This window comes from Crocodylus porosus, unplaced genomic scaffold (assembly GCF_001723895.1).
Source record: "Crocodylus porosus isolate Cpor-Errol unplaced genomic scaffold, CroPor_comp1, whole genome shotgun sequence".
Classification (NCBI taxonomy): Eukaryota; Metazoa; Chordata; order Crocodylia; family Crocodylidae; genus Crocodylus; species Crocodylus porosus.
The window spans coordinates 50,353,575-50,380,817 of NW_017728950.1; the positions used below are offsets into that span (position 1 = coordinate 50,353,575).

General features: G+C 39.0%; 1 protein-coding gene across 5 annotated transcripts in view; it reads left to right on the plus strand.

The window, feature by feature from the left end:
- The window catches only part of BNC2 (basonuclin 2), a 450,307-nt gene extending 423,070 nt beyond the window's left edge, over positions 1 to 27,237 (plus strand). For 4 of the 5 annotated variants that reach the window (XM_019554995.1, XM_019554996.1, XM_019554997.1 and 1 more), the window contains 2 exons: positions 1,356 to 3,307; positions 26,469 to 27,237. In XM_019554995.1, coding sequence (XP_019410540.1) covers positions 1,356 to 3,307; positions 26,469 to 27,129 — 2,613 coding nt within the window. In that variant the 3' untranslated portion in view covers positions 27,130 to 27,237. Of the gene's footprint in view, positions 1 to 1,355; positions 3,308 to 17,489; positions 17,534 to 26,468 lie in introns of all 5 variants that reach the window. The other variant, XM_019554998.1, reaches the window with a different exon arrangement.
- Positions 27,238 to 27,243: the final 6 nt, after the last annotated feature.

A 27,243-nucleotide genomic window follows, 5' to 3' on the forward strand; every position in this document is an offset into this window, starting at 1 on the left:
ATACTGTGCTGACTGAAAAATAATTTTAATATAAAATTTCCCCCTCTCCCTAATCAAGCTAGTCCTGGTGAGTTCTTTAAAAAAGGGTAGTCCCTAAGCTCTGAATCTGATATGCAGGGTCAAAAAAGACCAAAGGCAGCATTGAGAAGTTCCAGACAGAGGCTTCTAATTGTTCTATGCAGGAGAAACTGGACCACCCCTTTGGACAGCCTTTATTGGTGATAGTTACATGTCCAGTATTAATCCAATGGCAAAGATGTCAATAAAATAATGTATTCATTATATAAGTATTTTAATTTGTTTTTTTATCAATACATGCTAGAATGGATTGCCTGACATTACAGTTCAGAATTTTTAAGTCCTACCTCCAGGCAAATCTCATACTTACTAGCAAAAATGAAAGTGTGAAATGCTTTTTAATGTATATTTAACAACAGATAGTCTGGTGATTACTGATGTGTATTCTCTCTGGATTTTTCCCTTGCTATCAGAAGGCAATGTTAAGAGACAACATTTTTACACATTTATGCTATCTACATCCATCAAATGTTTACTTTTTAAATATTTGTAACTGTCTTTTATAACAAAGCCGCCAAAAAGTCATATTTTAAGTGTAAACGAAACCCAGGTTCAAGGTTACAATAAATTGCTGGTAACAGTTATACTAATAAATAGTCTTTCTTTCCATTCCTCAGTTTCAGCCTTTTGATGCGAGTTGGTAATAAAAGCATTTTTAAGTATTGCCCTCATGGAAAAAAATAGGGGCTATATGCAGAATATTCATAGTTTTGTCCTATTATTGAAATGTCTGCCTTGTTTCAAAATCTTTGAAAAACATTTTATGAGATTTCACCTAACCAATTTCAGTCTTATGGCTACTTACGTACAAAAAGTGAATTCTGTCAAATGCATTTATTTAATTCTTTCCTGAAGTGTCACCATTTAATAAGGATTAAGGTACAGTTTTCTGCATTTACAATGGGGTGCACAGCAAGAGTTCACGTCTTATACTAATGTATGCTAAATAGTTGCATAGTACATAGATCACTGTTGTTAAAATAGCAGTATTGAAGGCATTTTAGATCACAGAGCCCCAGTGGTCCACATTTTGTTTGCTTTGACATTATTAAACTCAATCTGTTTCTCTAACTGTGACTCTAATTACTACATTTGCATGGCAGAAAAGTTTGCTTTGTGGGTTGACTAGTATTAACACTGTTTGCATGTTGTTTTCTGAGCTTAGTGTTTCATGTACAGGCTGCAGAGCAACTTCTATCAAATCAAATAATTATGCAGAATCAATAAGTTTTTTTTCTTTGTGTTTGTCTTTGTTGTTTCTTTGATATGGCCTCTAGGATGCTGCAGGCAAGGTGCTGGACCGCTGGGCCATCATGTCCAGGGAAGAAGAAATTATTACCCTTCAGCAGTTTCTGAGATTTGGGGAAACCAAATCCATCGTGGAGCTGATGGCAATTCAAGAAAAAGAAGGGCAGGCCGTGGCTGTGCCATCTTCAAAGACAGATTCAGATATAAGGACTTTTATTGAAAGCAATAATCGCACCAGGAGCCCAAGTCTCCTTGCTCACCTGGAGAACAGCAACCCTTCCAGCATTCATCATTTTGAAAACATCCCTAACAGCCTTGCATTCCTCCTACCGTTCCAGTACATAAATCCAGTATCTGCTCCGCTGCTGGGACTACCTCCAAATGGTCTCCTGCTGGAACAGCCAGCAATGAGGCTGCGTGAACCTAGCCTTACAACCCAAAATGAATATAATGAAAGCAGTGAATCTGAAGTTTCTCCCACACCATTCAAGAATGAGCAGGCATCCAGCAGGAATGCTCTGACCAGCATCACAAATGTTGAACCCAAAACTGAGCCAGCCTGTGCATCTCCTGTTCAGACATCTACACCTGTCAATGATTTGTCCAAAACGGAGCACACAAAAAGCTCATTCAGGATCCACAGAATGAGAAGAATGGGGTCAGCATCAAGAAAAGGGAGAGTGTTCTGCAATGCATGTGGTAAAACTTTCTATGACAAAGGTACTCTCAAAATTCACTACAATGCAGTCCATCTTAAAATCAAGCACCGGTGCACTATTGAAGGCTGCAACATGGTCTTTAGCTCTCTTAGAAGTCGCAATCGTCACAGTGCTAACCCAAACCCACGTCTTCACATGCCTATGCTAAGGAACAACCGAGACAAAGATCTAATCCGTGCTACATCAGGAGCTGCCACCCCTGTTATAGCAAGTACAAAATCCAACCTAACTTTAACAAGCCCTGGTCGTCCTCCAATGGGCTTTACCACTCCCCCTCTAGACCCTGTACTACAGAACTCTCTTCCTAGCCAGTTGGTGTTTCCAGCTTTAAAGACTGTCCAGCCTGTTCCCCCTTTTTACAGAAATCTACTTACTCCTGGAGAGATGGTGAGCCCTCCAACCTCACTACCTACCAGTCCTATAATACCAGCCACTAGTGCATTGGACCAACATCCCCCTCCAGAGTCGTCAACACCTACAGTGGTCATGCCCACCCCTGAGCTTAATGCTGACCTTGCCCCCAAGAAGAAACCAAGGAAGTCAAGCATGCCAGTTAAAATAGAAAAGGAAGTTATTGACACAGCTGATGAGTTTGATGAAGATGAAGAGACTAATGACAACAGCACAATGGCTAATGATATCGGTCATGACAATCATTGCCATTCTCAGGAGGAAATGAGCCCAGGTTTGTCTGTGAAAGATTTTTCTAAAAGTGATAGAAGCAGGTGCATTTCCAGGACAGAGATAAGAAGGGCAGACAGCATGACATCAGAAGACCAGGAGCATGAAAGAGACTATGAAAATGAGTCAGAATCTTCAGAGCCAAAATTGTGTGAGGAATCCATGGAAGGTGATGAACGCATCCATGAAATGCATGAAAGATCTATGATAAACAGGCCAGATGAAAATCACAATGACTCTTCTAACCAGGATGTAATTAAGGTGAAGGAAGAGTTTACAGACCCTACATATGATATGTTTTACATGAGCCAATATGGACTGTATAATGGAGGCAGCGCAAGTATGGCTGCTCTTCATGAAAGTTTCACTTCAACATTCAGCTACAACAGCCCTCAGAAGTTCTCCCCAGAAGGTGAGCTGTGCTCAAGCCCTGATCCCAAGATCTGCTATGTGTGCAAGAAGAGTTTCAAGAGTTCCTACAGTGTGAAGCTGCACTACAGGAATGTTCATTTAAAAGAGATGCATGTCTGCACAGTGGCTGGCTGTAATGCTGCCTTTCCATCACGGAGAAGCAGAGACAGGTCAGTAAATATTAATTGACTTTCTACATTACTAAGTATGTTGAATTATGTAAGAAAATCCAGTTTAAGGTATATGAAGAAATAGAGAGAGAAACACACACGATAATGACAAGTGACAATCATGCTCCCTTGGCATTGAGGGAGAATTATCACTTCAGGTTTTCACTGTTGCCTGTTGTTCCAAATTGTATATACTGTGCTATCATCTTATATGACTGGATAGATAATAAATGCCATCATTCTTCTGTGTGTATGTGTATGCATGTGAATTGTACAAATGCTTTTATTTTATTTATTTTCCTCTTACTACGGCTTTTAAATCAGAAAAGGCTTCTATTATGTATATAGTAAATTTTATACAGCAGAACTATCTTCATGCATATACATCAAAACATAGAAACAAATGGAATACAAGAATTCAAAGAACTCAGATCTTCATAGGCTTATGAAAAAATGAATAAGAATCAGTAATCATTCTGTCCTCAGATTCATTCATACTGATACATAGGACCTAATAAACTATTATAGGGAACAAAACAAATGTTAAAGGTAACAAAATGTTGCTCTCTTTCTGTCTTTTATATCCGTGGAGTCCAGCTTTATTTTCTTCTCTGCACATAACCCCCCTTCTCACTCTGATGGGAATTATGTACATAGAAAGGAGAGGCCAGACCCTTACATATTTTAAAGATCATCCAGAGTATGTTCTGCTGGGTCTTCAGATGACATCACACTGTAGTTATGCTTCATCAGTACAGAAACAGTTGGGCTTAAACAGAAGCAGATGGGCCTCAACCTCTTAGGTTTTTGTTACAAAAATTCTTTTTTATTCCTAGAGAAAATGCAATATAAATGGAATTTGTCAAGGTGGTAGGATAACACAGTTATTCCATACTTGTGAATACAAGCTCTCATGCATGATAATGAACACATTGTTGAATAATTGAATATCTTGGATAGGTTCACACTACGCCTGTGCGAAGCGGCTAGTATTCACTTTGGATTTGGATTCGGTCAATTTGGGGGACATTGATTTGATATAGTGATTTGAATCACCGTCTCGAATGGATCTGGCCGAATCTGAGCCCCTGCCCACTCTCCCAGCCCCAGCAATGGCTGACCTACCCGCTCCAGCACCCAGCACTTTGAAAAGAAAAGCCCCAACTCACCGGGTGCTGCTGGGTAAGGGGGCAATCCCCACTGCCCCACACTGTGTGGGGGGCTCTGCATGAGCCCCCCAACCCCCACCTGTTCCCCCAGACCCCCACATGGCTGCCCTACCCATCCCAGGTTTGGCCCTTTAAGAAAAAAAAACCTGAAAAAACTCAGACTCACCAGTTTCTGCCCAACTGGGGGTGATCCCCACTGCCCCACACCACATGAGGGGCTCTGTCATGAGCCCCCTCAAGCCCTGAGGCGACTGCAGGAGCAGGTGAGCCCAGGGTTTGTTTGTTTTTTTTAAAGGGCCATAGCTGGGGTGGGTGAGGTAGCCATGGGGGTTGGGGGACTTGTGACATAGCCCTCCATGCATCTTGGGGCAGTGGGGATTACCCTCCCCCTACCTCCGCTGGGCAGAACCCAGTAAGTAGGGGCTTTTTTTTAAGGGCCAAGAGCTGGGGTGGCTGAGCCAGCCATGGGGGTGGCTGGGGTAGCAGGTATTGGATGGGGGCTGGAAGAGGTCCCCCCATGGTCCCCTCTCCCCTCCTCCATCCCCCCCTCCTCCACCCCCTACTTATGAGCTCCAAGTCTGGGTCCAGCTCCCTGCTGCAGTGAGCAGGGACTGCCCAAATCATTGAAGCTCTCTGAATCTTTTCTGAATTGATTTGGAGAGCTTCAAATTGATTCAGACCTTTTTATTGGTCCCCTGATTCAGTTCGGATTTGGAGATTTAGCCACCAAATCGGGCTGAATCGCCTTTGAATCAAATCAGCACCCAAAGCTTCACACAGCCCTAGTTGATGCTGTTGGCTTGCATAGAGATGGTCAAAATCATTCTATATTGCTTCAGACTCCCCTACCCCCCCCCCCTTTTTTTGGTTTAATATTTTTTCATTGTGCAGTAAAAGTTCAGCAGGGACAGAGGAAGGAAATTGAGCTTAGCTAAACACTTCACACAGTTTCTGCATCTTTGTCCACTGAAATTGCTAGGGTTTGTAACTAGATATGGAGTATGACATAAAATTAAATAATTTAATGTAAAAAAGGTTAGGGAACTGTATATTTTGGAAGTAGGTCCAGAGTATCTCATAATTTCTATTATCATTTATGAAATCCACTAATGAGAAAAATGTGACCATAAATTAGAAAACAGTTATAGGTAGAGAAGAATAAACTAGAAAAATTCCTTCACCAAAATGAAAAAAGACCATTAGAAACCAAACACCCAAAACTAAATTAGAGCCCCAGTCAGGACAGAGAATCTGGGGTAACTTCAATGAGACTTGAGATGGACCTATGGCCTATATAGAGACATCCCATTATAGATTGGGGCTAGGGACAGAAATTACACATAAACCAGTATAAGTGATCAGAAATCAGTTCAAACTGGGAACACAGCAGAAGATCAGTGCACATAAACCACTTTCAAAATGGTCAGAACAGGTTTAAGATTGCCCAGATGAATGTAGTATCAGACTTAAGTGATTTAATTCAAATTGGTTTATTGAACTTCTGTCCCAGATTCCCTCCAGATTCAAGTTAATTCAATCTCACCTGCAACCCCCCCCCGTTGCAGGGTGGCTGGGCTAACCTTGGCCCAAGCTGTCTGCTCCAGCTGAGCAGGGAGGCATGCCCTAGCACCCCCTGACTTCTGGCCTAGGCCACTGTAGGCATGTGGTTGCATTTCGAGAATCAAAAGAGGATGTGTGTGCACTTGCTTATTGGTTCAATCTATGTAACCTGCAAAGTTTGAATTGATTCAGCCTAAGGGTTTTTCAACTGTTTGTACTTAGCCTATGAGATGACTTAAACCAAATGGAGTCCTTTGCAACTTAGACATTATACAGGTTTTGTGAGTGCAGAATTTGGCTGACAAGCTGTATTTTCTCAAGCGAATTATAAAATGTCAGTTTTGTAAGAAGCAAAGCCGTTTTGTATTCAACATGAAAAATGAGAATGGGCTAGTTTAGGATTTGGAACATTATTTAGAATATTAAATTTCAGTAGGAAACAGTTGATTTGATAGATTATGCTAATAGTAAAGAAGTTAGTATAGTGGATGTATAAGAAAAAGATCATCATGATGACATCAATAAAATATTTATGAACGCTGAAGACGTAAAGCAAGGGCGCAGTTTAAAAATATTTCATAAACTATGTAGGATACCTTTAGCTTATTGAAAGTGATCCATAAAAGTAAAATATATGATTTGGCATGAAAAATTCAGGCAGCTTACTTATAGATAAAATTATTATTTATGCATGATTTTGAGTTGTACCTGGCATGAGTGCATCTTTTCTTTCTCACCCCACTAGTAGCCTTCAAAAGGTGCTTCAATCTTACTGAGAACCTGGGAAAACAGAAATCTACAGGCATAAGAAATCCATGAGTTGCAGGGACTTAAGGTAGTAATGACTTAAGGTAGTAATGATAGCTGTGCTACCCGTCATCTTACGAGCCGGCTTGCTCTACTAATCAGCATGCCAGCTTGTAAGATAAAGTGAAACTGGAAGCGCCCACCACGGCACTTCCGGTTTCTCTTGAGCCCCCATGGCCGGGGACAAAGCAGCCTGTGCTGCCGAGCCCCCGTGGCCCGTGGGTCTGTGCAGGGCTCACGTCTCTGTCCTGCAGGAGGGACGGCAATGCCACAGGAGGGGTGGAGGGATGCCCCAAACGCAGTGGGAGATGCGGTGGTCGGGGCTGCTCAATTAACGAGCATATTTTGTTATCCTGCATCCCCCATTCCTGGGGGATGCCAGATAACAGAGCTTTTATTGTAGTTCAAAAAGTTCACAAGCATGGTACCATTTGGCTGAGCACTCGAGTCTGATGTTTATCCAGGCTCACAGGCCCTCTTGAGTCACCAGAATTTGCCTGGAAATGTGTTACAAAGACCAGGAATTCTCACAAGATTTCTAATAATACTTGCAGATACTTGAGCAGGAAGTTTCATAAAAACTATCTTTATTTCTCACTGCATTTCATCTCACTCGTGTCTCATCTTCTCCAGAACTAGGATTTTTAAGAGTGCATGAAAATTAACTAATGTGCAAAAAGTGTCAAATTTAATCAAATATCCTTTTCTAATTCTCTCTCATTCTCATGCGCTCACACTCACACACAGACACACACACACATATATTTTATTTAGGTTTGTGTTGACTATTTTAGACAGAATTATTTTATCGAAGCCACATAACCAATGCATCATAAAGGATTTTTCCCAGTTTCATTGAGACTCTCAGCTTGTATTTGAAAGGAAATCAGAACCTCAGCCATTCAGGTTTTACCTCTCAGGTTGCAGACTGAGCCTCTAAGATGTAAACTTTGTGCATCCTATAGTATCTTATTGTCTCTGCTTTCAAATAAGTGAAGCATTAACACTGAGAACTGAGAACTTCTGTTTACTTGAGTGGATAGCAACCTTAAAACCTAATTATAACCATTTCACTGTTAATTGCTGTAGGAGAAACCAGAAATATCCAACCAGCTTGTCTGCCATATGTGGCTGGATGCACTAATCACATTCTGATGCCACTTTCATTTTGACAGATATATGTGATGATGGCAGGTCTGCCCATTCTGATTGTGTGGTTAGGGTGGCATTCTATTTCCATTGGCCATCTCAGGGGCCATTAAGTCTTATAGCCTAGACAGGCAAATGAAAATAAAATCTAGGCCACCAAATAATAATGGAATGTTGCCCTTAATCACATATTCTCTAGAATATGCTTTTGGATTAGGTAAATCCAGAAATTTTCTGCTATCCTTAAAATTAAAATTGAATTGTGTTTCCAGTGCTACCTTCCAAAACAATATTGGCCTTTTCCCATCGTGTGGCTTACAGGACTTATGAAGATTTTTTTTTAAATGTTTATATAAAACAATTCTTTAATAAAACCAGTTGTAAAGATAATTGTGTTTAGTAAGGCAATAAATAGTTTTGACTGATCCCTTTTGTTTCTTCAAGAGACATCTGGTGTAGCATATAACCTTACCTAATCCAAGTCTGCTTAACCTAAAGTTGGTTATATTTCTCAGGCTTAGTGTGTGCATAGAAATGCTTCCCTGATTCACTGTTGATGGCCCAGAGTATGGTCTTTTTAAAGCTGGGTTTCAAGGAGTGCAAGACCTGAGTGTACTATTACTTGTTCTAGCTCCATCTACTAACTAACTACGTTTTATGTCAAAGTTGTGGATATCTTCTGATAGGTGTGAAGAAACAGGAATGTTCCATATTAGAATAGCACTAAGGACATCAGAATTCTCAGTATGATTCCACCTGTTTTGGATTTTTTTCACACAACATGCATTCCTGACTTTATCATTGTATCACAGAGGGAAGATGAGGCAGAATCCTCACAGTTATTATTTAAAATTTACATAGGGTTCTATTATCTCTTATAAAAGTGAGTAAGAGGCTGTTTTATTTAGGTAAGAATCATAGGATCTGAATTCTTTTCTGATCTCATTTTCTACCCATCATCTTTCCCACCTGCTAATAGAATGGCCCACTAAATCCTTTTTTCTGCCTGTGCCAGTATCTTTATTTTTTTGCCTAAAAAGAACAATCTTTTGGTGTTTCATTTTTTTATCTCACTTTTTCTAGAAGCATTTTATTTTTCCTCTTGTACCACTCTTCACCTTTAGCAGCAATTCAATCATATCGGACTCTTTTGGTCTTTTCTTTCTCTAAGTCAAGATCTTACCAGGTATGCCTTGTTGCAGAAAGCCAACAAGGATTAAATTTAAGAGAAATCATGCTAAACATGATATTATCAGGCAAAAGCAAAGGTAGAGGGCTTTCTCTGGACAGGAAAGCATCTCTTTTTGGGTTGGGAAGTTGCCTGATAGAATTGAGCTGATGTGGACTCTCTCTTGCGTGTTGTACATCTGAATGGGAGAAAAGCTGCTGGGACAGTTGTTTTTGTATGAAGATTCTTCCTACAGTTACCCTTCTTCATACATAGCCAGATGAAAAAGTTTGGTCCATGACCAACGAGGACAGGAAATCTATATGGAACCAGTCCCTCCTAGTCTTATTTTCCCAGTCTCAGGTTTTCTCCAGGTTTTGCCTTGACAGGTACTTCTCTTATGTTATGAAGGGTGTTAGTAATCTGAGGGCTGCTATTCAGAGCAAAAACTCAGGGGGAAACAACTAAGGAAACACCTTTACTTCATAGATCAGGTCATGGCAAGAACAAAAACAAGGAAAATCTTTTTCTTGCAATGTGGGGAGAGGTAGTATCCAAATTTCATATGGATTGTTTTTAGTAGCTGAGCTGGGGAGGACATGCAAAGGTTGGTGTGATGGAAAGTGAAGAGGGAATAGACTGGATAGTAGTTGAGTTAACACAGCTGCATTGTCTCGCCTGTAAGATCCTAGGAGTTAAGTATTGAAAGAGATTCAGATTTGATACCTCTGAAAACAGATATTCCCTTCTAAGCAGATCTTGTTAATAGTAATAATAATAATAAAAAAGCCATCAGATTTTAAGTGAAAATAAACAATGGTCTGCTTCACTAACAGTCCTATTATATGCTAATGAGTTAAAATCCGCTTTATATCAGTACCAGGAATTTAAAAATCGCTATTACTTAGGGTTATTTGAGAGCTTTGTATTAACAAAGAACACATTGCTCTGTTTTCCATTCCCTAAATTTATGTAAAATAAATGCACTTTCAACATACCTGATCAGAGTTATAAAGCTAGAACTTTTCACTTTGCCTTTCTTTAACCAAAGTAAGAATATTAATTGTTCAGGTTTGTCTTTACATTTTCTCAGAAAGTGAGCATATGTGCATGTTCTGGAAGGTGGGAAAGGTGATTCAGTCCCATGAATAAATTTAAAAACAAAATAATATTTGCTCAAGGTGACTTATAAATAAATATGAGGCAACTATTGGTGCCAAGTGTGATCATGCCATTTGATTGCTAGTTAAATCAGTCCAGATTTAAACATGTAAACTCCTTGATTTGTATGGAGTAAGACATCTGTATTTGGTTTATTAAAACCTGCTGATGTCTCCAGAACTAAATTTGTGTGGATATAGGCCTCTGGGCAGCTATATGAAAAAAGCAGAGACATATACTTTTTGCTCATCTGGTTACCTGACTTCCAGCCCTGTACAGGTGTGCTTGAATAAATTAACATCAGATACCTCTGATGAGCCACTGCATACATTATCAACAGAGGTGAAGATGTGAGAAACCTGCTACCTGCCTCCTGTTATCACCTCCTCAACACCACAGCATCCATTTTTTCATCATCCCGCTATGTTTGGAAACTTCTACAGATAACTTTTTAAAGGCTGCTTTTCAATAAATATATGCAATTTTAGGTGCAGATAGCTCCAGGAAATAAGCCACTTAACACCAGTTCATGGTAACTATTAGTATATTTCCCCTAACGTAATTAGCTGTCACATACAGCATGTTTCCCCTCACTAAGAACAAGAAGAGAACATTTTAAGATATTAGGTGTTTAATTAACTATATTTCAACAGACAAAAGAGTTGTCTTCGACAATGTTTTTGAAAATGGCCACCTCAGAATATATTTACACATTTGCTGTTGGGACTGGGAATGATAGTTTTGAGAAGACTACTTGGGCATATAGTATGATTCTATGGACTAGCAGGTTTCCTTGTGGAGTCACTGAAACATTCTTGTTTGCTTACAGTCATATTAGTCTTTCTTACCCAAGAGAGCCTGTGTTATAAAGAAGTGGATTCTGCTGTTCTTAACACTGGGCATGTCTAGATGAGATATTTACTGCAGAGTGGACTAATTAGCTCCACAGTAAACATCTTGTATCTACACATGAAGTGCTATTAGGCAGAAGTAAACTAATCAACTGCAGCAAGATAGTACTCGTATGTGTCCACTGAGGATTAACTTATTTCATGAGTAGTCTTACTGTAAAGATGTTGACACTGTCCACTGAGTAAGGTACTAATCAGTGCAAGCAAGGGAGAGTGAATTAACAATAGGTGGTTTACCAGCTACAGTGTAATTCAATTCTACGAGAGATGAGAAAGCGAAAGAAAATGTAGGAGATAAAGGCAAAAATGAGCCAAATACAGTAGTCCTTACTCACGCAAGTAACCTAAAAGGGCTGTTTACGTGAGTGAGGCTTGCAGGATCCAGTACTGGCTGGAGGAAGTTCTCTTTTTTGCCTATTTAGTTTATTATATTAACAATTGTTACTGTCACTTTGTAGTTATTTCAGGAGGTTTTTAAGTTTCACTTATTTTCAAGTAACGGTGAGGCTTCCATTCTCTTACTCTGCCCTACACAGTGCCAGATGTTATATCATTGTATCAACCTACCAAATAAATCCAAGACTTTTCAGTGACTTTTAGAGTTTATGTAAGTAGTGCCACACAAGCATTAGGACAGGTGGTAAACATAAGCAGAGCATTAAAATCACTGGCTAAAATATAGCATCATAGAGGGAGAAATATTTTTCGCTGATACATGTGTTTAACTCTCATTATTGTTGATGAGAATTACTTGTATGTCTGTGTCAAAGGTAGAATATGTACCATATGTGTAGTGTGCAAGTTTCTCGTACACAATTCTTACTAAAGTCTTTAATCCTAACCTACACCTGATCAGCTTCTTCAGTCATGAGTCTGTCTTCAGTACAGCCTGTCAACTGTGCCAAATTACATGACAGTGCTTATCGTATAGGGTCATTAAGTACATTGAGGACTAGGCTGGTAGCCACACAGTTCACTCTGTTCACATGCAGTGGCTGCAATTAACATACCACTTACCCCACGGTAGTCAAGTGCCTGTACATATGCAGGCAAAACCTGTCTATGTCCTTAGACCAACACAGCTACAACCAACAGCCCTGTACACATGCAGGACACCTACTCCAATGTGTTCTAATTAGATTAATCAAGTGTTCTGCAGCATTCTAATTAGAATGCTTCAGCAGCCTTGCAGTCGCATGTATTCAGAATCCCCTCATTCAAAAATGGCAGCAGGGGTGCTTTAAATAAAGCTCATTAAACGAGCTCTAGTTAAAGTGCCCCCGCTGACATTTTGAACTGTTAGATGCTGAATACACGAGAAGCTACAGGTGTTTTAATTAGAGTGGCTCCCAAGAGGTGCTCTAATTAAAATGCACCCTCCCCTTTTCTCTCCCCATCGCCCACCCAGGAGTATGTATATAGACACCACTTTTCAAAGTAAATACTGTGGTATCTCAGGGGTACTACATGGTACTGGTAACTTTTTTAAATAGAGATCACTTGTTTGGAGTTCACTGCCTAATGTAAAGAAAACATAAAGCTTTAATAATGCCTCTTAATTCCCAGCATCATCTTTTAGAAGAGGACTGCCTTATGCTATTTTTTTCTTGTAATTAAGCACTCATTTCACATTTAAGCTTGCCCTAAAAAGCTTTACTAAAAAAACCTCCCTAACAAATAATTTAACAATTTTGCTATAAGGCTCCTGCAAGCTTCATATAAATGGACCTGGAAAAGAAATGGGAGTTTTGCTTTGCCGAAAGTGCACACAGTCATAAAAAAAAAAAAAAAGGGAGGGAATGCGTGCGTGTGTGTGTGTGTACACATACACAAAGTACTTGCAGTAGGATATGACAGAGGAAAAGAAAGGGTTGTGAAGGTGATTTTTAGGGTCATTTTGCTTCATAAACTTTTAAGAAAAGGAAAAAGAAATTAAACAAAAAAAATCTTAACTTCTGTCACCATGCCACATTGCATTCAAGCACAAGCTGTAAATTCCTGGTGAAAGGATGCTACTTCTAATGCCAGTTATCTTGATTCTAGTACTTTACAAACTTTATTACTTATTTTATTAACTAAAAAAAAATGCTTCCCACTTCCAGGTCAGTACATTTTTCTCTCTCCCTGTCTCTCTCCCTCTTGCTCCTTTTCGTTGGTAAGCCAAAATTAAAAAAAACAATTGAACTTTGGCTGTTTACAGCTGAAAATACAAATGTGAGATGGTTAATGTTGCCGCCCATAATTCTTAAGTAGTGCCTTTGTGTCTGGCACATAACATGTAAAAGCAAAAATCTCTATATATTTTTGTATTGGTAGATATAGATCTAAAAATTCAATGAAGAGGGAGAGAAATCAAGTCCTACCCTAGAAAAAGTAGATGGGCCCTTGATCTGTGAAGGAGATGCATGTAGACGATGTATTATGTGAGATGCCAAATCAAGATTTCATGAGGAAAGATACTGGCATATAGGACAGCAGATCCTCAACAGAAAGTCTCTCAGATCTGATAGCCAGATATGGGAGCAACACTAATTTTGCAGCCTTTTTAGTCTGTTCTGTCACAGAGGGGGCACTGCTGGGTCAGTCGGCTCACTAGTAATTGTGTTTTACAGACTTCTAAAGCAATTGGCTCAGTCAGTCCCAATTCAATAAAAGTGGAGAGCGAGAGCGAGAGCACTTTTGTTCTATTTTTTACTTGAAATTATTTCATTCAGCAGTCTGTCTTTTTTATTACCAGGACTTGACATTAGCACTCCAAGCTATATTAGCATCCATTTCAGCAGTTCAGTAATGGTATTAAAAAAACACTTAACTTCAACGGTGAATGGTTGTATGACAGTACCATAAAAATCCACATTAAAAAAAAACTTATGTATTTGTCCCTGCAAATTATTTTTCACTTGTTTAACCACTTCAAAACTACGCTTTCTTGACTGGCATTGGCAAGGGTTCTTCCTGCATGGAAGGTTACTGTAGAACTGTGAGGCAGCTCCACCAGCAGAGTCATAGAAGAAGAAAATGAAGGCATTTTCAAAAAAAGATAATAGGAACACGCACACGTGTGCGCGCGCGCACACACACACGTGCAAAGCCTCACATTTAGGTAGGTAACCTTCCATTTGTCAACAGAAGACTGATAAACTCAAAACACCCAAGGTAAAAATCTTTGGCACCTTGCACATTTCTGGGATTTAATTTTGAACCCACCACTCTCCAAACTTGGGACGGGAGCCTAACTACCTTGGCACTGCAGCCTGCTCATAAACGACTGCATTAGGTTCTAAATTTTGATTAAACATTCCGTAATTAATCAATGGTAGACATGAAGCAGTTGGCAAGGTCCAGAGCTGCAAAATGTTTAAGACATAAAACATTACAAAGTAATTAGAATGTGCTCCTTCAAGAGAAGGATTGCCTTCAATAAAGAGGTAAATGATAGCATCATGTTTATTGTGGACGTAGGCAGCCAGTGCAATATGATAAACTGCAGGAGATACACATATCAGTAATCATCCACATTATTAGTGTCATTAATCATAATTCTAAAAATATGACAGCAGCAGCCAACTTTTTGACCAATTTTGCCTCTGCCTGTTGGCCGTTATAACTTCACTAATAGACTGCAGAGCTCCTGTGCTTGGCAGTTTGCATTGAGAATGGAAGGTTAATTATATTTGAGCTGCTGATTCCTTCTCTCCTCGGAAAAGACTGAGCACTTTGACAATCCCAGGAGCTCACTGCTGTTAAACCAGTAAAAGTACTTTATTGAAATTTTCTTTGTTGGTCAGGAATGAGTAGATGTTTCAAATGAGATATAAGCGTCAGGCTGGGACAGCCGCTAATGTTTCTTCCAAAATAATCCTTGGAAAGCAAGCTGAACTCATACTTCCCTTAGATATCTTTGCCTGGTCTCCAGTGAATGGGTAAAAAGTTGAGAATTTAATAACCACTGACAATAGTATGTATGGAACAATCTCAGAGGGTTGAAATTGCTGAGGAGTTGGAGGTTTGCGTGGAGAGAGGTTGTTAGATTGTTTAGGATAATCAGCTATCAGTTGATCTGAAAGGTGTACTTATTTAGTAATGTAAAATTGCTAACAGAGGAGCCTTTCTGAAATGCCATATAGTGTTTATTTATGTATTTCCTCTCGTTCTGTATAAACAAATCCAGCATCTTTACATAATCAAAGCAGTGTGAATGAGAATTGGCTTTGCATAGTGACAAAGAAAGCAGGATGAAGTATGTTGTGAAAACCTAAATCATGCAAAAATAGCTTAGTTTTGGGTTTTATTATAAATTCAAACTTTGAAATAAAATCATTAAAAGATTTGTGACCCTTTCAAGCAAATGTTATCTGATGAATTGTTTTGCATCAGTCTTGGGAAAAAAAACATTAGGTTCAGGGCAAAAATGGATGAGGCTAACATTTTTAACTGAATTTCACTTTGAGATTTTGCATTTTCTTAAACCAAAATCTTGAAGTACAATTCATATGTGGGAGGTTAAATAGAAGAGACTGCACAAATTCCTGCAAAGCCATTGAATTTTGCATGGCTGTTATGGTAGGAAATTAAAGTGAAAAGCAAAAATGATCATAAAGCTTTGATCATGTAATATTAAATTATGTATAATTTTAAAAGTGTGTGTGTGTGTGTGTGTGTGGGTGTGTGTGTGTGTATGTGTGTAGAGTGAACAATACATTTGTTGAGCAATAAATCCCAACTGGAATTCATTGCTCTTTAAGGGTGGAAATCTCTTTTCACAAAGAGACAGAATGAAGCTCTTTGAACCACCTAAGACATGCAGAGGGCTGGAAAGGACCTTGCATGTAGCCCTCTTCACTGAGATGAATTTTTCCCTAAAATTCAAAGACATTCTGCAGCAAATGGCCTTGTTCTGAAAAGTTGTGCCTCAGCTCTCATAGAAGGATCTAAACGAGATTAACGTCTTTCCTCTGTAACAGTCTTACATTTAGTTAGCTCATTTTAGAAAAATTTAGCAAGCTGGTTTTTTTATTCTAAAATTTCTTCATCGGTCTGGATATTACACAAGAGTGCTGGCTATTTTGTAACGAGTCTGTTTTGCTTCCAGGCAGCTAGTAAAGTGTGAGGTTGAAGTGTTGCAATACAACTTCTGTTGGTTTTTGAGAGTACTGGCCAGTACTCTGGTGGTTATGCTTTTCATTTATAATATCTTTTGATCTTTAATGGACAACAATAGTAATATATTAAGAGTGCGACATGACCTTGATGCTTCTGAGCGCACACAGCTGTTGTGAAAGTGTAATTCTGTTCACACCGTAAGGATCGTCTCACTAACACCTCAACAGGTATGTACTGAATTATCGGGCCTTTCAAGAATCCTGAACCTATCAGATTTTACTAAAAAAGTTATATGGGTAGAAAATGCTGCTGTCAGATATGAGTTCCTTTTTTAACCTGAATGTCTGTTCTCGTAGTTGACTGTCTTCACTTCCCAAATGCCATCTCAACATTAACATTTTTTATGCATTCCACAGTGATGACAAATTGTTTTCTGACTCCAGCTCCAGATTAAGTATGCAAAAGGCATGTTTGCCTCTGCCAACAAACCAATAATTCTCACTAACATCTTCAGAGTTACAACATTTATAAAGTTGCAAAGTGGAGTAAACAAACCATCTGTTTGGCTTTACCATATATGTCATGCTCTCTTATTAGCATATTACGATTCATTTAGTAAACAAAATTGGTGATTTCGTTCATGTCAAAGTTAGAAGGAGCTTGAAGATGATTAACATTCCTGGGACAGGCACATTAATACATTGCTTCCTCTGCAAAGTTAAATGGCTTCTCAGGAGAATCACCCCTTGTTGACAAGATGAGACTGTCAATTTTGTTTGCCTGCCACATTAGGGGCCGTAAGGGGATGGCGAGCTCTGAGAAAGAGGAGCAGTGTAGGCAGCATAATTCACTGCGAAGTGAGAAAAGAAGTCTAATTCTGATAAATGGTCGACCCCAATACATCCTACCTGTTATTACAACAGACGTGCCGTATCTGTGCAGTAAATTAGTTAAACCCCTAAAGAGTTTGGTGGGAGCTTATCTTCAAGTGAATAATTTGAGTGTAGAGGGAGCTGTCTTCGTGACCAGTGTGAATGATTTGTTTCATATTGAAAGGGATTGAAATAACTGGGTTCCACATCTTTAATTTGCAAGAACTTGCTTGTCCTTTATTTCCTGCGTTTAATAAGCACTTTTTTACTTTTTTTTAATAGGTGCTGAACTGTATTTTACCTTTTGGATTTTCTTCCTAGAAAAGGTTAATATTTTCAGATTCTATGCAATTTAAAGCCTCAAGAACTGATGTTATTGCCCAAACTGCTCATATATAAAAATGCCATTGTTGCTTTGGGTAGTATAATATTCTGGTTACTCCCACTGTTCTAAAATATTAACCAAAAAATGGTAAATTAGACATGATCAATTATGGAGAAATCTTTAACCTAAAAATATTAGAAAAGAAATTGTGGCACTGTTTAGGCCAATGGGAGTTTTGATTTCAGTGGGTCAAGAATTTAAGACTGATAGTAGGGTTGCTTGGATGCATGAATGGATTTTTTTTAATGTGTAAAACAACAGGATCAAAGACCCTGTGGTTGACAGTAGAAAAATTAAATCTATGAATGGGAACCAGATTCCATTTCTAATGAAATTCCAGGAACTGTTTTCTCATCAGTTTTTTAAAGTAAAGGGGAAAACATGTTATCATTCCTTCTTAAAAAAAGGGCAGAATTAAAGCAAGATCTCATCTTATAAATGTGGTCACTGTTATATTTATCCAGATTCTTTGATTTGAACTCCATGAAACTCAGCAGTTTTAGTCTGAAGAGATTCTGAAAGAGAGAAAAAATCCTGGGTTAGGTTTGTGTACATTCGTATCTTCTGCACTTTGTGTTGCGTTTCAAGCTTAAAGAAACATGGAGACTGAAAGTGACATCAAGGCAAAACCACCACTCATTGTCTTGTGCTGGGTCAAAATCACGTGAAATCAACAATGTGTAAACAAAACCACAAATCATGATTTATAACCCACAAGATGAAGAAGATCTGTATGAAACTTGGCCCATATTTATTTGCAAAGACACCGGTGATAGGAATTATTTAAAGTTGAAGAAAAGGATTTAACGAGGATTAAAGGGTGGTATTAGGTAAAAGTTAGGCTGCATGACAGGAAAAAAATGAATGAACAGTAGTCAGAAGTGGAGAAAACCATAGAGAGACAGTGAAAGTTCCATGGCTGGCAGCATCTAAACTGAATTGTTAAGATACTGGAATATACACTGCAAGGAGATGGGGTGGATAGCCTTAGAAAGAAAATGGAAAATGAAAATGGATCTAATAGTTCATTTCTGTCTCTAACTTGTATGAAGTATCTCAAATCTCAGCAAGACTTTTCCAAATATACACCAGGTTCTGGTTTTGTAATAAGAGAACAAAACAGCTGAATTTTGGTGTGACGGTAGATTTCATAACGAAATATTAGCCTCATTAGTTTCAAATGATTGACTGATACAATTGCCTGAAAGCAAGAAGGGTTATTTTATTCTGTGTTTTTAATGCAATAACTCTACAAATATTATTTTATCATATTACCTAATGCCAGGATCGTTTATGCTGATTTAGAGCAAAGCAGTCCAAATACCCGCTACTGCAAGCTATCATGCTCTGCTTACATTGAAGAAGTTAGATCTTGGAGCTGCGTGGAATTTTATCAGTGCATCATTTATTTGCCAAATATGTAGTGTTTTTAGCTGAGTAAACTAATGGCAAATTTGGAAGGAATAGTTTTTGGCTACCAAAAAAAAGCACAGGAAAAGAACTGGAAATGTTGCAATGGTTTATTTCAGCAGTTCTGAAATATTTTGATGCCTGGATTATACTCACAGGGGAAATTAAGCAGCAGTCAGAAACTAGGGTGGAGGTAGCAATGCTGTTAGATATACAGGCCTGTGGTTATAGTGTTCAGATGGAATATGGGCAACCAGAGTAAACTCTTTTTTTTTCTGTCTGGTTCCAGACCAGGAAATTTAATTTTGATCTCCCACCTCAAGTTTCTTACCAACTGCACACCATACTAGATGATTCTGTGGGATGCAGGCTTCTTTCACGGCACTGTTCAAACTAGGGGTGTGAAAAGCAGACCGTATTCAATTCAGATTTGGCCTGATTCAGGGGATAGTGATTTGATTTGACATATAAAGCTGTGTCTATCTGAATCATCAAATCTCTCCAAATCGATTCGGAGATTTGGCTGCTGAATTGGGCCAAATCTCCAGTGAATCGATTCAGCAACCAAAGCTTCACACAGCCCTAGTTCAAATTATTCAATTGTGCATAAAATAACAAAATATACGTCGTAGTAAGGGCTGGAAATGGGTGGCTGCCCTTCCTGATCTCAACCTGTGAAGGTGTTTTTATTCACTTTCTGGCCAACATTTAAGAATATATATATTCTTTATTCATCACCATCCTAAAATTTCAGGATTTGTTTCAGAATTGCCAGTGAAGCAAGATATAATAATAGTAGTAGTAATAGTAACGATAGTAAAAATAATAATGGTGACAATAAAAATAATAGTTATCCACACAGTTCTCTTAGATGGGGGCTTTGCAAATACCCATCTCTTAGTTAAATGAAGAATTCTGCATAGTCCAATTTCCCCAATTTTCAGGTGTTTATTATGGGTAAAATTTTCCCCTGTGCAGACTGTGAACATAACTTGTAACCATTTAGTCTCTCAAAATTAAATACAAGAAGTGCCTGGACTTTCTTTCTACCTAGTATGTCATGGTGAATTTCACCCCATCTGATTGATTCCCTTATTCACTTCAAGAAGAAATAAAAAGTCTCATGCTAAATAAAAATAAAGTAAAATAAAGTATTACATTTTTTTTTCAACTTATAGATAGATAGTAAATTAACAGACTCAGACTCTCAGATGAGGGAAGAAAGGAACTGATGTAGAGAACCCAGACTAGATTTATGATCTGTATAAATGGCATGTGCACTCAATTGACCATATTTTCTAGACTTATAATCTTTTTTTCTCTTGATGCATAGTGCATCTCTCACAAGAAAAGCCGGATATTAGTAGGTAGACTGGAACCCATGGTAAATTTTAATTATTGGAGAATTTTTTTTGAATTTCAGAATAAGAGTTAGTGCCAGTGGCATAATGCTCACATAAGAGAACTGTCTGTAGTCAATACAGCATTTGGCTTTGTGCTATTATAGACCTTCCAGTCTGAAGGGGGAATGCGATTCTCACTGCCTGACTGCAGCCACAGATTTCATGTTTATCATCATTATCACCATCATCGTTTTAGCAGCCGTGTTTCAAGCTTAAGATCATTGAGTTTAGACTGCAGAATTTCCCTCTGGTGTGAATTTGTTCATACACTTCTGCCCACCCTATGACTAATTCATGAATAGCAATGTGGAAGAAGAATATTAATTATATGAAAAATCAGAACCATGATGGGCTTCATAAATTCATTCAAAGTTTGCTAAAACTCCATACTATTGTAAACAATATTTTAGGACATTTTGAAACACAATGCTTCTTTTTTTCTGTGTAAAATGACTTGGAAGGTGCAGCATTGTGTGGGCTGAACAGATACTCAATCAGCTTTTAGTATAAAAATCTTTTTAGAAATATACCGTGCTTTTTTTTGTCCCTAAAACAGGATAGAACTATGTGCACTTAGTCACCACAGTTGGATAAAGTCTGCCCTCTGGAAGTACTTTTTTTACCTTACATTTCTTTCCTTATGGCTTTAATTTCTAATTCCCTTTATTTAATATTTACCTCATAGTAGCGCCCAGAGGTCCTGCTTGGGATTAGGTCTTGGTTTGGTAGGTGGTATACTAATGTAGAAGCATGCATCATACCCCAAAAGGATATCTAAGCACTCAAGTAACACTCAAAAGCTCAGAGCCTGCCTGTGGAAGGAGTTGTGGAGAGAATCTGTTATAGAAATTTTGTATATGATTTCTCTGTGCATTTGTATATATACCATTTTTGCTTGTTTTAGGGTATATCTAAGCCTGGAAGCAACCTAGTTAGCTTCAGATTAGATGCCAGTCACAGCTGTAGCAGTGCAAAGCTCTTCTTCATATCTTCTTCTGAAGCATAGACATACCCTGAGTTATGTAATGACATAAATACCAACCCCCAAATGCCCCACAGCCAAACCTGTGAACCTTGTCTACTTGTTTGCAGGAATTGTGGTTAGAATTTGGAGCAGCAGAGGATAATAGATCATTTCCAGGACAGGAGACGTGTGAAAGAGAGTACAGATATTTTGGGGAGGAGCACACAGAAAGGCTGACATTTTTGGAGTAATAAAAAGTGTCTTGCTAAGAATAGGTAAGGAGAGGAGCCACAATATCAAAGAGCCTCGAAGACCAGGATAAAAAGTTTGACCCTGAAATACTGGGAGCCGATCACATGGGAGGGGAGGGTGAGGTGCTCCAAGGAATAGGCAAAAAAAAAAAGAAAAAAGATAAGCATAGCAGCTGCATTGCATATGGCTGCAGAGGGAGATGAAGTGGGGGGATGAGGAGGCCAAAGCAGAGAAAGCTGTGATAATTAAGATGACCTGGGCAACAGTTTTAGGGCTTCACCTATTTCTTCCTTTCTCTTCTTATTTCTCTGATTGCTTGCAAGCATCCCTTTGTCCATACATTCTGTCAGGGGTTGGCAGTATTTTTGGGCAGAGTGCAAAAAATCTCCCACAACCTCAACTTGTAAGATGTTGTTGTGCCAAGGACGGACAGCAGGAAAGCCTCAAGGGGCCGGTGTTTTGTGTGGCAGCACAGCTCTGGCCCCTTCCCCACTGTCTGTGCCAAGCAAAATGTCCTTGCATGCTACACTCTGGCACCCATGCCAGGGGTTGCCTACCCCTGCTCTGTGTTTTCCCTGTTTGAAATATGCACTTATCAGTGGCTTTCAACATGCTCATTTTCCGCTCCAAAACTCAACTATCTTTAATTGACACATATTGCTAACTTCCTGCTTTCAGGCCCTTTTTCTCCCTTTTCACACTGCTAGATTCTGTTTAGGAATGTTCTTCTCTTAATTCCCTTCTCTGCTTCTTCCTTTATACTTACCTATCATGCTTCCTTTTTTTTCTTAAACCAGGCCTTCATCCACTGCAGTCTTTGCGCATGCATAGAATTTATCTGACTATCACAATACACAGGGATCACCTGCCTTTTCCACAGAAGTTTTGAAAATGCAATTGGTCAGGTTCAGGAGAGCATTCCTCTTTCAGGACAGTACTCATTCATCCACCTAAGTGCTGCTCTGACTAAGCCTCATTCTTCATGTACCAGAAAAGCCGAAGAAGTAACGTGGGATCAGGTCCTACTGTTTTCGGCTCATCATTTACCTCCTTTCTATCCCACCACCAATCAGTCACCCACGGTAACATGAGTAGCTGGCAACTTCAGCACACAGTATTCTTAATTCTAATGGAGATTTAACCTCCGTGACTTTGGTTTCATCATAAAATTTCAAACCCACAACGTCCAAAAGAATGAGGTTTTTTGCATAATGCATTCCTGCCATATCTAGTAGAATGTTTTTTGCATATGATATTTAGGATTATTAAACACAAGTGAAATAGATTAAGAAATGAATGTAAAAGAATCAATTCTTTTGAACTGTGGTTGCATAATGGAAATCGACTACTATGAATGAACCTATGTTCAGAAGTTATGAACAGCAGAGCTAATGCACTGCCATGAGTTCATCTTTATTATTGCATTACACCTGAATCAATTGATAAAGTAGCTTTTTTTTAAAGCTAGGAATGGCACTTAATTGAATAAAAGTCAATGTAATTATATTAGAAGAATCCAACAGTACTGCTGACAGCGGAAAAGGGACACTGCTGAACAGAGTGCCAGAACTTGTCCACACATTTCTGCACATCGTTTGCCTGACAGATATTAAGGGCTAGTACGTAGTTTAATTAGATTACTGATTGCCACTGCTGTAAGTGAGAATTGAAGCAGGGAGACATCTCTCCTTATCACAACATCAGCAGGCTTGTGTCTTTTCGCAGGTCAAGTGCAGGAAGGCATCCTTCCATTTGGAAACTTAGTGCATCCTTTTTAACCATGTTAATTTATTCTTATCTCTTCATTCAATGATTTTGAAGTTATTTTCACTACACATCTGGTGGCTGTTTTCTCAGCAGCAAATCAAGGAAATAGTAAGTGCAGATGTGTGAGAAACAAGAGACAGCTACAGTTAACCCAACTAGTTTTACACTGCAGCAAATTCCCATATTCTTCTGAGTGTGAAATCAAGGGGGAGGGGAGGGGAGGGGGGAAGAATGGTAAGAAGTCAACACACAAGAACACTTCATGAAGTGAAGTAGTTGGCAGTTAGTGTTATGCTGATAAGCAAAACCATGCTTTTAAACTCATGCAATAACTCTTATAGCTACTTGTCAGCATATACAGGCTTTGACAGTAAGCATTTCCTGTACCAGGCATAGCAACTTCCACTCGGAGTCTTATGCCATCTGACACCAGGAAGGCAAGGAACAACAGTGTAGAAGTAAGGACTATAGGGACTACTTCTGTTTATCATTCATGTATGTGCACACTGCATGCATCTGTTTAGAACTCATTTGTTGATGATGATGATGCCGTGAATTTGCTTTGTCTAATTTGATTTATGCTTTTCGGTTGTGTGGTTGCTTCAGTATCCACCAGGATAGCAGTGTAAGTGAGATGATGGCTGACTGAAAATGATCTCATGAGCAAGACTTTTTTTAATCTGTATTTTGTTGTTTTAAGATTTCTTTTGTTTTTTAACCAGATATGTCTGGATTGGAATGTGAATTTGTTCTCTCTTTTCTCTCTTTCTTCTCTCTCTCTCTCTCTCTCTCTCTTTGTGATCTCGATTTAGCAAAAGATTAGAAAGCTGATCTTATCACAAGGTAAGCTCAGCCTTCATAAGTGCAGTGTGGGGATGTGTATAATATGCCTCTGTGCCTACCAAAAGCAGCAGTGCTATTCTTGCTTCTGTGGAAAGAGTGTTTCCCATGTGGGAATAGAACAATAAATGCTCTCCACTTTTCTCTGCCCTTGGACATACCTCTCAACTGTCTCTCATTATGAGAAAAATCCTCCATTTTGAACCCAAATTTACCTGAATCCAGTGCAGACTTGGTCAGACAAAAATGAAGTGCAGTCTCAGTTTTATACCCAATCCATCCCCATTTTGGGAGCAGTAACCTACACTTGCAGACAAATGAATGCTCGTTTCCATCTCAAACTTTTCATGTTTATCACTATATATCATGTACAACAGACATGATTAATCTTGAAATACGTGAAAGAAAATTACGGAAATTAACCCAACATCATGTTCATCTTTCTACATTTGCATTTGACTCACATTGTGTCACTGCACCATATTTATGTCTTCAGCTGGTTGAGAGGTGTGCTCTTGAGAGATTTCTAAAAACAAAAGCTTCCAATTCAGAAATGCTGCCAGTATCTGATCCAATTTTTCTTTTTTTTTTCTTTTAATGTTACTGTCACTCCACAGTGTAGAGAGAACTTCGGGTCAGTGTTATGTGCCCTGGCACCCAATCTTTTACCCAGTACTTCTTATTTTTTTGTGAATCAGATTATTCTTTTTATTAAAATTCCCCCCCACACACACATTTTGGTCTCCGATGTGCAATTTGTAATGGGTAAGAAGAGCCCTCAGGTCATAAACTGCAAGTTCTGGCCCTGAGCTTGCAAAATAAAAATGTGAGGCAGTAGAACGTCACTAATTCTTACGTCATTGATTTGACATCCAGTTGTTTCCATCCTGCATCTTAGCAGTTACTTAAAATCAAAGTGGTATACCTGAAGGTTTATAGCATCTAAAACTTCATTTCTAGTATCATAATTAAAATTAACATTACCAAAATAGCATATTCTGTAATGAATCCTCCCTGATCTTTATCAAGTGTGTTGGTTTGCTCATTAATTCAGAAAATTCAGTTATTCTAGGAGGATTTTTCTGTCATTCATGCTAATTGGTGAGGCTCTACTGCACTTAAAATGTACCACATCAGTAAAAGGCTAATATCAAAAGTGGAGAATAAAAAGGATTTAAAACAGTAGGCTATATTGCACAGCTACGAAGTTGAGGCCTTGTTTCATTGCACATATCCCTGCTATATGATGACAACGGTTCTAATCCTGCCAACCACTTAAGAATATGCTTACCTTTCAGCTTTTGGGGCCTGATCTGAAGTCCACTGAAATCTGGGAAAGCCTCAACTGTCCCACTGACTTTTAACATATGGTTAAAGCTAAGCATGTGCTTAAGTGTTTGGGGCCAAAGCCTACATTGCTTTTATGGAAGTTCTATTGTGTGTTGCCACCCCACCTCCACAAAAACCCCCTCCCAAAAAACTGCACTAATCCCAGCAGTAAGCATTACAACCTGGGGAACAAATCCAACAGGAGGAGGAAACAGGTGACTTTGGGTAAGATTTTTAACATCTAAATGACTTTTAGAGGGACTTGTTCCTAATCCCCATCAAGTCTTTTCCATCATGTCTGGGCCTGATTCTGAATGCCCTTGCATTCCACTGATTTGTAATTTGCACAGGTATTAGAGAAATCAGAATCAGGACCTGTGACTGTGACCCGCCCACTTGTCTTGTTCTTGTTCTCCTCCTGCACTGTATTATTACTACTATTACTTCTATTACTACTACTATTACTACTTTTTTCATAAAATGGGACTGTTGAACAGGAAAACAGTAATTCAAGAAACAAGAAAAGCATGTAACATTTATATTAGCCTGGTGTGTGTTCTAAATTTCAAGTGTAAGAACTGCAGCTAGTGCTGAGGCCAATGGTGAAAAGGAAGTGAGATGGGGCCTTTGTGTGTGTCTCTTTTGTCTGCGGGGTTGGGCTTTGCAGAGGGAGGGATTGTTTGTTTTTGCTTTTGTTTTTTGTTGATTTTGTTTTATATTGGTCATTTTCATGCAAATTCTTCCATTATAAGACTGATGAAATTTTCAGAAAACAGGGGGCTGTGAAGCTTCCCATTATGAATAATTGCTAAATCATAAGTGTATGCTTTGTTGGGTGCTTGGCAACTGTACACTTAATCACAAATACTGTACATTTTTTTCCTTTCTTCCCTTCCCTCTTCCTTTCCCAGACACAGTGCTAACATAAACCTGCACCGTAAACTGTTGACCAAAGAACTGGATGACATGGGACTGGACACTTCTCAGCCCTCTCTTAGTAAGGACCTCCGTGATGAATTTTTGGTGAAGATATATGGTGCCCAGCATCAGATGGGTCTTGACATAAGGGAAGACACGTCCTCGCCAGCTGGTACTGAGGATTCCCACATGAATGGGTATGGAAGGGGCATGTCTGAAGACTATATGGTCCTAGACCTGAGCACCACTTCCAGCATCCAGTCTAGTAGCAGTATCCATTCCTCAAGAGAATCTGATGCAGGAAGCGACGAGGGGATTCTCCTAGATGATGTTGATGGAGCAAGTGACAGTGGGGAATCTGCCCACAAAGCGGACAACCCTACCTTAGCTGTAGGTATGGGTGCTGATGTTCCAGGATCCCTCATGTTCAACAGTGTTTCAGTGAGCAACGGTGGGATAATGTGTAACATTTGCCACAAAATGTACAGCAACAAAGGGACTCTCAGGGTGCACTATAAAACAGTGCACTTACGAGAAATGCACAAGTGCAAAGTCCCTGGGTGCAACATGATGTTCTCCTCTGTCCGCAGCCGAAATCGGCACAGTCAGAACCCTAATCTGCATAAAAACATTCCTTTTGCTTCAGTAGATTAGTTCCAACGTGGACACGGCAAATGCCAGATCTCACGGAGGGCCAATCACATTTGAACTGCCATATACAGTCTATATATATATATATATATAAAATATATATATATAAATATACAT